The sequence below is a fragment of the Coffea arabica genome, chromosome 8e (assembly GCF_036785885.1).
Source record: "Coffea arabica cultivar ET-39 chromosome 8e, Coffea Arabica ET-39 HiFi, whole genome shotgun sequence".
Taxonomy (NCBI): domain Eukaryota; kingdom Viridiplantae; phylum Streptophyta; class Magnoliopsida; order Gentianales; family Rubiaceae; genus Coffea; species Coffea arabica.
In genome coordinates, this window is record NC_092324.1 from 40,234,022 (window position 1) to 40,245,706 (window position 11,685).

General features: G+C 37.6%; 1 protein-coding gene across 1 annotated transcript; it reads left to right on the plus strand.

Annotated features, from left to right (window-relative positions):
* The first annotated feature begins 10,608 nt into the window (after nt 1-10,608).
* On the plus strand, nt 10,609-11,088 carry LOC140012776 (5-epi-aristolochene synthase-like). The gene is made up of 2 exons (XM_072061075.1): nt 10,609-10,837; nt 10,937-11,088. The coding sequence occupies exons 1-2, from the start codon at nt 10,609-10,611 to the stop codon at nt 11,086-11,088; spliced, it is 381 nt and encodes a 126-aa protein (XP_071917176.1).
* Nucleotides 11,089-11,685: the final 597 nt, after the last annotated feature.

The following is an 11,685-nucleotide window of genomic DNA, read 5'->3' on the forward strand; positions in this document are numbered from 1 at the left end:
TGGAAGGTACTATTTACCTGTTACACTAGACCCATCTTTTCCAAACAAACTAAATCAAGAGGTTTCATAGTACATGCCAAATGCAAATTATGATTAGTCAAATCCAGAACTCTAAGATTTATAGTCAATTGAGTGATAAAAGACACCAGGATTAACGGCTTATTTTTCTTACTCAAGACAGTTCGGAGATGAGAAGTAAACCAACAAACCAAATTGATCTTAATCTGAGCAACCATATACCAAATAAAAAAGAACTTAGGTTTGGTCAAAATACCCGAACTGTCTTTTCTACCAGAGAAACTATAAGCCATAAACCGGTGCAAATAGCGATAAGCGGGGCTCTTGAGAAAAGATGCCTTAGACTAGATAGAATCATAGTTTTGTCGGTCAATTGACAATTCTTTCCAATAGCCAGTGTTATGGGAGAAAAATGGCTCCGTGTAATCGCAGGAACTTGCCATATATTCCTCACTTTGGGAATACGGAATGTCAATGAAATCGAGGGCCAAATTAAATTCAGTGATAGATTGTGTGAACTCCCTACCTATCAATCTAAAACGCACCACCCCAGGAGTAGTAACGGAGAATTCATCAGGGATATTAAATTCAAAAGTAGCATAGAACTCCCATGTTAGCTTAGTAAAGACAGGCAAAATAATAGCAACATAACGGATCCAACCTATAGCGGCTAACTGCCTAGCGAACATATCCCTAATATTCAGGAGATCAAGTGTAGGGTCGTGGATATATTTATAAGGAATTATTTTCCTTGTGCAAGCAGCGGCATACCGTTCCCTATCAGCAGCCCTGATAAAGGTCAAATGGCCACCGAAATAGGTCAGAGAGAAGATGTGAACCTCCCTATTCCGCCCAAGACGGGTCCGAGAGCCTCCCGGAGCAGTCGCTTGGGAAGGCCTACTCAAAGGCACAGTAGGCTATGGGGTGGAGGTGGAAGATCTGTTCTTACTTTTATTTTTTGGTTTGGTCATTTGATATCAGTGAACAGGGCAAGGTCAGGGTACAAGTTTTCAAAGTGAGTCAACAGGCAGCCAACTAAGCAAAGGGTCCCCAATCACAGCTCCAAACACCAACAATTAAGGAAATAGACAATAAACTCACCCAAAAACCAATTAAATAGGCAAATGCAGCAAAACTTTCCCCAACACCAGGGGTTTAACCCAAAATTGAGCAAATAGTCAATAGCAGCTACAGACAAAATCACAGCACCCAAATTAAGTACAAATTGTCTGTTATCAGTTAGAAAACCAAAATATTTGGTCTCAGCTACAAATTTAAAATCTGTCCATAGCTAATTAAAACTAGAAATCTGGCCTCAGCTAATTAAAAGTTAGAAATTTGGCCTTAACTGAAAGTGACAGAAAATCAAAGAAAGAAAGCACCTGAGGGGGGAGCAGGCAGTGGGTACGGTGGAAGAAGCAGAGGCGGCAACGGAGGAGGCCGTGCGCGGAGGGCTGGGCAGACACGCATTGGCCGAGCTCGTTGGTGGTCAAGCGCGGTGGAAGAGTTGGCGAGCACGGAGGTCGCGCTAGCTAGGTCGCGCGTTGGCTGGAGTTGGACTCGCGCGCTGGTTGCGCATGCTGGGTTGAAACACGCTGAGGGTCGCGCGCTATGCTAAAGCGCGCTCGTGCACGCTGGGGTTTGGGGTGGCGGGCTGACGCGGCGGCATGCGAAGGAAACGAGTGAGCAGCGGCGGCGGGCTGAGGTGCAGCGGCGTCCAAGGAGAAAAGAAAGAAGAAGAAGAAAAGTATGGCAACCGTAGGGCTCTTCCCTCTTTTTTTTTAAGTGAAGGCAATTTCGTTTTTCACGTCTTTTTTTTTCTTTTTTTTTTAATAAAGAACCCCTGTATTAGGCGTAGGCACGCCTAACTGCCTACTAGTCTTCTGACCATCTGTCAAAATTTTGATCCTTAAGCGTGACCACCTGGCGTGGGCACGCCTAAATGCTATAAAGTCTTCTAACCGTCAATTCAGAACTTCATTCCTTAGGCGTGATCACCTTGCGTGAGCACGTCTAACTACCAGATTCCTGCCACAAAACAACACACCACTAAATGACACTAACACTTAATAAAAACTCAAAAAATATAAGAAAACTAAAACAAATAGTCTTGGGTTGCCTCCCAAGTAGCGGCTTTCTTTAACGTCTTTGGCTAGACTCGGCCGGAACTCTCAAAATGGATAAATTGGATTCTCCAGTTGTATGAATTCGTCTTCCTCAACGGAGAATTCCTCATAGTAAGGTTTGAGATGATGGTCATTTACCACGAATTTCTTCTCCATCTTTAAACTTTGGATCTCCACTGCATCATAATAAAAAATATTAGAAATGACAAATGGACCAATCCAACGAGAACGTAACTTATCGGAGAAAAGTTTAAGTCTCGAATGATACAAGAGGACTTTTTGCCCCACTACAAAGGGCTTTCTTGAGACTTGTTGATTATGAAAAATTTTGCTCTTCTCCTTATAAATCATGGCATTCTCGTAGGGCTCATTCCTAATCTTTTCCAGTTCCTGTAGCTACAATTTCCTATGGACCTCGCTTCTTCCAGATCCATATTGCACTGCTTCACTACCCAGAATTTCCTATGCTCGAACTCCACTGGAAGATGACAAGCCTTACCGAAAACTGGTCTATAAGAGGACATCCCAACCGGCGTCTTGTATGTGGTGCAGTATGCCCATAGTGCATCTTCCAATTTCAAGTTTCAATAGTGCATAGTGCATATCTCTACCACGTGCATGTCTCTACCATAGTGCGGTATGCCGAGCTTGTGTAATAATAATAATAAAATCTAACTACCACCTAAAGTAGTCAATAATCAATTCTAGTACTGGAACAGGGACCCTAGGTGTGCAATGAGTTACTTGATTCGCCCTGTTCACGAAGAGTTTGCTTAATCCAATATATTAGAATTAATTATCTGACTAAATTCACTAACTAGTAGACAGTGGCAAGCAGGGTCGTCTCTTTAGGGATTGGGGATAAATTTGTTTCCTTTCGAATCAAGATAAATGGGGGGTTCTACGATGAAATGCTAATGAACTAAATAAATCGAATGCGAAAAATAATTAATTGACAGAAATACTTGAGAGAACTCTAGCCAAGGGTACACTTCAGAAATGGTTCATGCACTGATTATCGATTCACATAAAATTCCAGCATTTATTAATAGATTGGTTATAACCGTCATACACGCGAAAAATAACCAGATTTTTCTTACTTTTTCGATAGTCAAGGTACGACCGTTAACTATTTCTCTAACTCGAAAACAATTCTAGGTACGACCGTAGGATTTAATTTCTAAATTGCATTAAGGTTTAGAAAAGTCCAATTCTAATTAATAAACACGCTACGAGAGTTTGTTTAAACTAGATCGTACGTTCTCCTGACATAAATCCAATTATACCAATTGCTACCGGGACAGAGGTAATCGACCAATCACGGATCCAACTACCCCTAATTAGCAAAATAGGCTATGTGAATAATTAAATATTGCACACTATTCAATCATACACAAAAGTTTTAACAATTGAAAGCAGAAAACATATAAATACCAATAAATGGAGGAAGCAATTAAAGTAATTTAGATCTCATAGTATTTGCCGAATCAAATCTTCAGTTGTCCCCTTGACTAGAATTAGAGAGTTAGTTTTCCATTAATGGAGAATAAGCCATGCGTAGAGAATTGGGAAAAATTGCCAAATTGGCTCTCTCAATTTCGGTCAACCGCAGAAGAAAAGAATGAGAAATTTTTGTTGCTTTCAATTGTTTCCAACCCAAGGCAAACGAGAGAGTCTAATGCTCTCTTCAATTTGGTCAAACAAAAGTAAAAAGCAAAAACCCACAAGTCCACAATTGCGGCTCCTCCCGTTGGTTTCTTCCTAATTGTTTACAAAGCACCACCAAAGTCAAAGACAAGCCTTAGGAAAAGTACCCCTCTTCTTTTCACGTTGTTAGCCACACAAAAAGGCAAAAAGGAACCCTTTTTTCGGCCAGGCCCCACCAGAGAGAGGAACGTAAATCTCAACCTAGTTTTTCTCCTACAAAGTTGGTAACCGACTACCAAAAATTTCCTAATTAACAAATCCTATTACAGATAACTCTTTTCAGCTTGGGAGTGACCCCACTGCTTTCCAAAGTTGTAGTTCGCTGCCTCGCTCAATATTCTAGAGCTTCCCGCGTGCGACCAAGTACGGGTTTTTGGTTTGGGGTTAGGCGTGGGCATGCCTAAATGTCAAGAAGTCCTTTAGAATTTGATTTTCAGCACTTTTCAGCATTACTTCCTGTAATTAACACAAACCACCAAACCTGAGTAGAATCCATCTAATAGAGCGACATTTAGTCCCAACAACTATGAAATAGCAATGAAATAACTCACTAAAATGCACCCTATCATTAGGAAAACTTATGATCTAATTTAAACGAACTCTCGTAGCGTGTATGAAATAGCAATGAAATAACTCACTAAAATGCACCCTATCATTAGGAAAACTTATGATCTAATTTAAACGAACTCTCGTAGCGTGTTTGTTGGTTAGGGTTGGGCTTTTTTAATTCTTATTGCAATCGAGAAATTAAATCTTGTGGTCGTACCTAGGGTTATTTTTTGGTTAGGGAAGTAATTAATGGTCGTACCTTGACTATCGAAAAAGTAAGGAATGACTGATTGTTTATTGCGTGTATGACAACTATAACCAATCTATTAATGAGTAATTGAATTATCTTTGCATCGATGATTATTTGAATGGACCGTGTCTAAAAGTTGCACCTTTGACTAGAGTCGTATTGGTTATTGATTAATTCCTGTTTATTTCTATTAGTTGTTTCATTAGTTAGTTAATTAGTTATTTTATATTCTCCAAAAAACCCCCATACTTCGGACTCTGGAAGAAATGAATTATCCTCAATCCCTGTGGATTCGACTTTGCGCACCGCTATATACAAAATTTATATTTTTCTAGAGTAGATATTTATTATTGCACAGGCTTGACACCTGTCACGTGGACCCACTCTTCTGCAACATCCAAACTAGATTTTTAGACCTCTGCTAACCCTTGGCTCCATCTCACACCAACCGGATTTCTTGCCAAACCTATGATGCACTTGGTCCAATACTAGCCAAATTCTTTAGCACCTTGGTCTACCACCAATGAGAGAATTTTTACCGATCCAACTTTGAGAAGAATCCACTTGCCCCTAAGTAGCCCAGTCTCGAGACCTGAAACTCTGATATAAATTGTTAGGATCCAAGCGCAGAACACACAACTATTAAAATATCAAATACACAACAATTTAATGATTAACAAATCACAAGTATGAAAGATAAACGACACACAAAATTTAACATGGTTCGGCTCCACCATTGAGCCTACGTTCATGAAGAGAGAACTCACTCTTTATTATGAGAGGAAAACCCTATACAAGAATATAACTTAACCCCAAACCCAACTCTTGTATACCATCTCTCATCTCCCAAAAACCCTCTCTCACTACCTATGTATAAGGTTACATGTCATCTCTTGTGTGTCTCTTGTATAGTATGTCAATCCACCTATTTGTAGATAACATTATTTGGCCAAAACTCAAATAACAATAGGAAATCAATTCTAATTCCTAGACCTGTATAGAATATGAAATAACTTCTAATTCTAAATTAAATAGGATATTTCTTGACTACTATTTCAAGTAACTAAAACCAATTATAAAACTAGTTACTTCTACACAGAAGAAGAAATCTACCTAAAAGAAATTAAGCCAATTTCCTAAAAAATTTTTTGAAGAAAACTACTGTAAAAATTTCGGCTATAGAAGTCTTTTAATATTTTTTGGGCTTTGTCTTATCAGTTGTGTTACATACAATTTGTAAAGTTTTAGAAAATTTGTTTTGGATTTGATAGTGCAAAAGAGAGAGCTAGATTTTCCCTCTTCTTTTTAATCTTTATTAATCTACTTGAGACTTTTCGATGGTATTGTTTTGTATGCAGCATATCCTTTTGTTTCCTTTCATTTTCAGAAAACCATACATGTTCCTCTAGATCAGTTAGTCGGCTTGATAATTTGTTTGACTTGACTTTCCAAAGAATTTGCTGGTACTGTTTCAGTTGTCAAATTATCTTTGACATCACACCGGCAGATCATAGTGCAGACTTTTGTCGTTCGTCCAAGTTGATGGCTTGCATTGCTGACAACTGAGTGCTCCAAATCAATCGGATAGGGTTTACTAAAACTAAGTACAACGAACAGCTAAAGCAGCCCCTAATGAGTAACTACTAGGGTGATGGATCTATATATATGTAATTGAATTCCTCTGGCTGATCATCCATATGATTATAGTAAAAACACTTAGTTGAGCTCAATCATCCCCTATTTACCCCACCAACATGGCCTCACCTCAAACTGCTGAAGTTGTCCGGCAATTGGCAGACATTCTTGAAAACATTTGGGCTGATCGTATGACAACGTTTACTCTTGATAAGCAGGTTATGCTTCCTTCATATTTCTGTAAGTTCATAATTGACCTCATATTTTTTTCCAACAATGTTATTTCCTCTATACCATTCATTTTTCTAGATTGTAAATAACTTGTCTCACATCTGTTTGTTGAATATTTTCTTTTTTTAGCCTCCCACTCCTCTTCACACCCTTTTCGCCCCTAACTATCAATCCTAGAATTCAAACTCTGAATCTGACAAGAAAAAATAGTCTAATAATTCTCCATCGACCATTGATTTCTCCATCGACCATTGATCTGACCCCAATGATCACATATCTATTTGCTGGGGAGGATCATTGTGAGAACCCGTACATTTTCTTATTTTTTAGGTTTAATGTTAATTAATTGCATGTTATTCTGCATTTTCTTTATTAGCAAAATCTTCCAGGTAATTTGTATGAGTAAATATAGTTTTTAGATGATTTTTCTAGTATCGGTTAGTTTTTGAGAATTAAGAGCGTTTATCGAACGTGGGACCCGCTAGTGCGGAAAGTTTGAAAAAATTCGACCAATTAGGTTATGTTTTGTATACCGGAATTAATTTACTAGGTGATAAGAGGTTACTTAGTTGTATTATTGTTGGATTAGCATTGGGGGGAAAAAGGATAAGTTTTAGGGCCAAAAGGTGACAAGTGTCACCATGCCATTTATTCTTGGACTTTGACTAACTTTCCTACTTTACCATTTAATCAAAAATTTGACCAAAAATTCATCACATTTTGCTCCCCTTTGGCCGAACCTCTTGCTCAAGAAAAGAAAAAAATCCTCCAACTTCCTACTTCATAATCTTGCTCCAATCTTCAACTCAAACCGATAAAACTTCAAATCACTCCATAAAATCCCTTTGCTAAGTGGTCTTGAGGTAGTTGGTGAAGTGGTTTGAGAAACAAAGGTGCTTAGTTGGCTCTTTTCTTGAGTTGTAATGTGAGTAGCTAAGGAGTTCATTCTTTGGTCTTGCTAATGTTAAATTGGTAGCTTGTGTTAGTCAAAGATGTGATTTGGTGAAAGATTTCATGACTTTTAGTTGATATTGGTGACTTTTATATTTATTATTGAATTTTTCTGTTTTCATATGTTTAATATTGTGTGGCCATGGGTGATGACTTGGGATAGTTTAGAATGAAGCTATTGTGCGTAAATTGTAGCTAATTGCGAAAAATTTCCACTTTGTGCGGAAAATTCCAGATTAGGATTTCATTTTTCCCCAATTCTGCCCGGTACTGTTACACCAAGTTAGAGGCCGATTTAGCCTTAGCACAAAACATGAAAGTTGTATAGAATGATGTTTTTTGGTAGCCTACAAAATTTCAGCTCAATCGAAGCAATGTAACCTATTAAAAGACCAAAATACCCCTGCTGCCCTGTTTCTATCCGAACATGCTAATCAGCTTTTGTAATTGGTTGTTTTTACCAGGAATACTACTGATTTGGTTGTCGATGTCTTTTTAAGACTTATAGCCTTGTATCTTAGCTTTCAAATTGCTTTGGAATCACTTGAATTGGAGTTGTATGTGCTGAGATATGATTGAATGAATCAGGACTACTAGTTGAACTGCGAACTGGAAAATCTGGGATTGTTTTGGTAAATTTGACCTAGATACATTGCAAACTGGACTGAGTGGCCTTCTTCACCATTGTAGCCCTTTCTCTTAGCTTCGAAACGGTATACATTTCACCTCAATCCGACTAGTGTCGCTTCAGTTGTGTTAGTTCCGCTAAGCAACAGCAAATCTGCCTTTTGTTTTCCAACCTAAACGTCATTTCCGCACATGTCCTAGCTTGATTTGGTAATCATATGACATTGAGCCTATTGAGTGGCTATTTATGTTGTGTGTAATGTTGGGATTGATTGAGGAAAATAATGAAGTCATAAATGGTTGGAAAATAGGTAAATACAAAGGGCGTGCTGCCCAAATTTTCGCTCGAGGGCTAAGTTTGTATTTGAACTTGTATATTTTTTGTTTGGCAAATACTAATACTATGACCGTTTTCCATCTTAAAACATGATCCTTCTTCAATTGGAAACTCCAAATGTGTACTTACTCTTACCCAAATAAAGAGGAGTGGTTTAGGGTTTTCTTGGGTATTTTGACCTCCTTTTTTTCAAGAATTTCATTAAGACCTTTAGTGTATAATATCTACTTGAATATGAGATGATTCCGAAACGATTCCGAAAACAGTATTTCTTAGCCTATCTAGTTGGATTCCGACTTGTCTTTAGTTTGGTTTTACGTTTGGTCTATGAAACCCTAATTATTCTTGTCCACGGGTCCAAATGTCCTCGTTTCACTTTAAAGTCTTTTTATACGTTCTACTCATCAATTGTTGAGTTTCTTTGATTTCACCTAATTGTTGGTGCTAGATGAGCTGTAATATTCTTTCTCGTTTAATCTTAGGTTTTCTCGGTGACTAAGGATAATATCCGGAAGAATATTTTGCACGTTGTTTTGCGTACATAGGTGAGTGTTCCTTGTTTGTTATATTTTCATTGACTATGTGGCTTGTTCTTGATTATATGATTTGTTATGAATGAATGATAACATGTTAAATGTTTTCACTGATTATTTCAAATGAGTTTTTTAGGCGAGTGTGTACTTTATCGCACTCGACCTAAATGAATGTGAAATTTTCAATGATTAAATGATTAAATGCTAGTTGCGCATGATGTAAGCCTTTTGACTGAACTGGGCCCTGCCCTTCGTTACCGATCGACTCGAGCCAGAAGCGGACTCGGTCGGGCGATATGGTGACCCTGGGTGTGAACGTTTGGTATACTCGAGTATTACCTTGTTGTCGGGTGGAGCCTGACCAACGTCCAGGAGGGGGTGAATGAAATGAACGAACGAATGTCAATGCAAACGAGGGTTTTACTTACAAAAATGTATTTTTTTTTAATGATTTGAGGAATAAGGGGAATGACAGGAGAATGAACGAACGAACGAACGAATAGCTCCATGTGAGCCTGTATCCTTTTAATGAATGTGTTGTTATCGCTTTCCCCTGTAAATGTTTCTTGAACTGGATTGATTATTTGATTATGTGTTCGGAACCTCACTGAGCTTTTAACTCATCCCTTTAGTTTTGTTTTCCTTAGCAGGGGAAGGCGAGCAAGGACGTGAGCTCGATATAGACTAGCCAGTATAGTTCTTTTGTTTCTTTTGTTTTGGTTCTCGCCTTAGTGCTTGGCACGGGTTGGACGTATGAAGGCTTGAGAACCTTTGTATATTCGATGTTGATACTCCCTTTTGGGATAACAATGTATATAAATGCCGCTTTAAGTTTTGGATCATTGTCCTATTTATTCTTGTGAATTTTTTCTGATTTTAATTGAGGAATGTAGTGAACGACTGAGTCCCAGCGAGAGTTGGGCAGGCAGTCCGCCGGAACCCTCTGATTCGCCTCAGGGAGAGGTGGGGCTGTCACAATCATCCTCCATCCTCTATATTTCCCGTTGTTAATGCAAACATGGTTGTGCCTTAATAAATTCTTTATTTTCCAATGAGAACAAAAAGAAGATTTTATTGTTTTTGGAGAGTACGAGACAAAATTAGCAATACTTTTAGATCCAGACTAGTGGGTTATTTAGATGAGCTTCTAATTCTCAATTTAAGTGGTTCAACTTTTTTTTTTTGTTGATTTTAAAATTAATCATCTAAATAACATAGAGTTTCAGAAAAGAAAACAGAATATCTTAGTGGACAACCGATTCAACTGTATGGGTTTTACCCATTTTGACCTTTAAGTCCTTTTCATTTTTCCGTATTTTAATGTAAAACTTTTACCTGGACTCATGCGACATTTCCTTTCCTATTAGGCTTTTATGACGACCTTACATATCATTGATCCCCTATTATTTTCCCTATGACATCATTGCGTATTGTTACAGATACTCGATTAATTTGCAGGCAGAAGGATTTTTTATTAGTGTTTTAGGGTACGAGATATGTCTTTGCCTGTTTAATGTCTAAGAATTCTTGTTTTTCAAGGAAAATTAACAAGATTAATTTGACAATATCATTGAAGAAAGATTTTTGAGATGCATTTAGGGATATGAAATGTACACCAAAGAGATTGAAGTTTTGAAGGTAGAAATGATGAGCATGCTTCTGGCAACAGGAACAACCATGATGCAAAAATTGGATTTCATTGACAAAATAGAACGACTCGGTATCTCGTATCACTTTGAGGATGAGATTCAAAATCAACTAGAACAGCTTTTCAATCTATCTACCAACTTGGGAAGGTATCTAGAATATGATTTATCTACTGCAGCACTTCAGTTTCGACTTTTCAGGCAATATGGTTTTAATATCTCTTGTGGTATACAATTTACTTACTAAATTCACTGATTCAAAAGTGCGTACTAACACTAACATGTGATTTCTCTGACATACCATTGCCTAAATAATTTCCAAGTAGGAATTTTCAACCAATTCGTTGATCCTAATGGTAAGTTCAAGGACTCCTTATACAGCGACTTAAGAGGTCCCCTAAATCTATATGAAGCTGCTCAGGTCAAAGCACATCAAGACAAAATTTTAGAAGAAGTTCTTGCTTTCACAACCACCTAGTTGACACCTGAAATTCCCCATATGGGTTCTAGTATTCTTGCAAAACAAGTGAAACATGCCCTTGAGCAGCCATTCCATAAGGGCATACCAAGATATGAGGCTTATTGTTACATCTCCATGTACGAGGAAGATGAATGTAATAACAAACTACTATTACGGCTCGCCAAATTGGATTATCACTTGTCGCAGATGCTGAATAAACAAGACCTTTGTGAGATATTAAGGTGCTTCCTTGGACGCACCATCTTCCTAACGAACAGAGTTTGTTATGAATATTACCTGCAAAAGTTTATTTAATTAAGTGCTTGGTGCAATTTTAGGTTCATTTAACAGCAATTTTTTTTTCTAAAGCAACAAAAAACAATTTCTAAAGTAATTTTTCTCTTTATTGCTAAAAATGGCTGGTAATATGAGATTTTTATATTAGTATTGTCTTTCTAAATTGTGTGGACCCTAATTCATATCTAATTAACTACACCCTTAGAATTACCGAATTATTGTCAACACAAACTACCAAAAGAAATACGATTTTTCAATTTCTGTCATAAGTATCATTCAAAATGTCTCTTTATATTCCCATATTTTTATAGAAAGCTT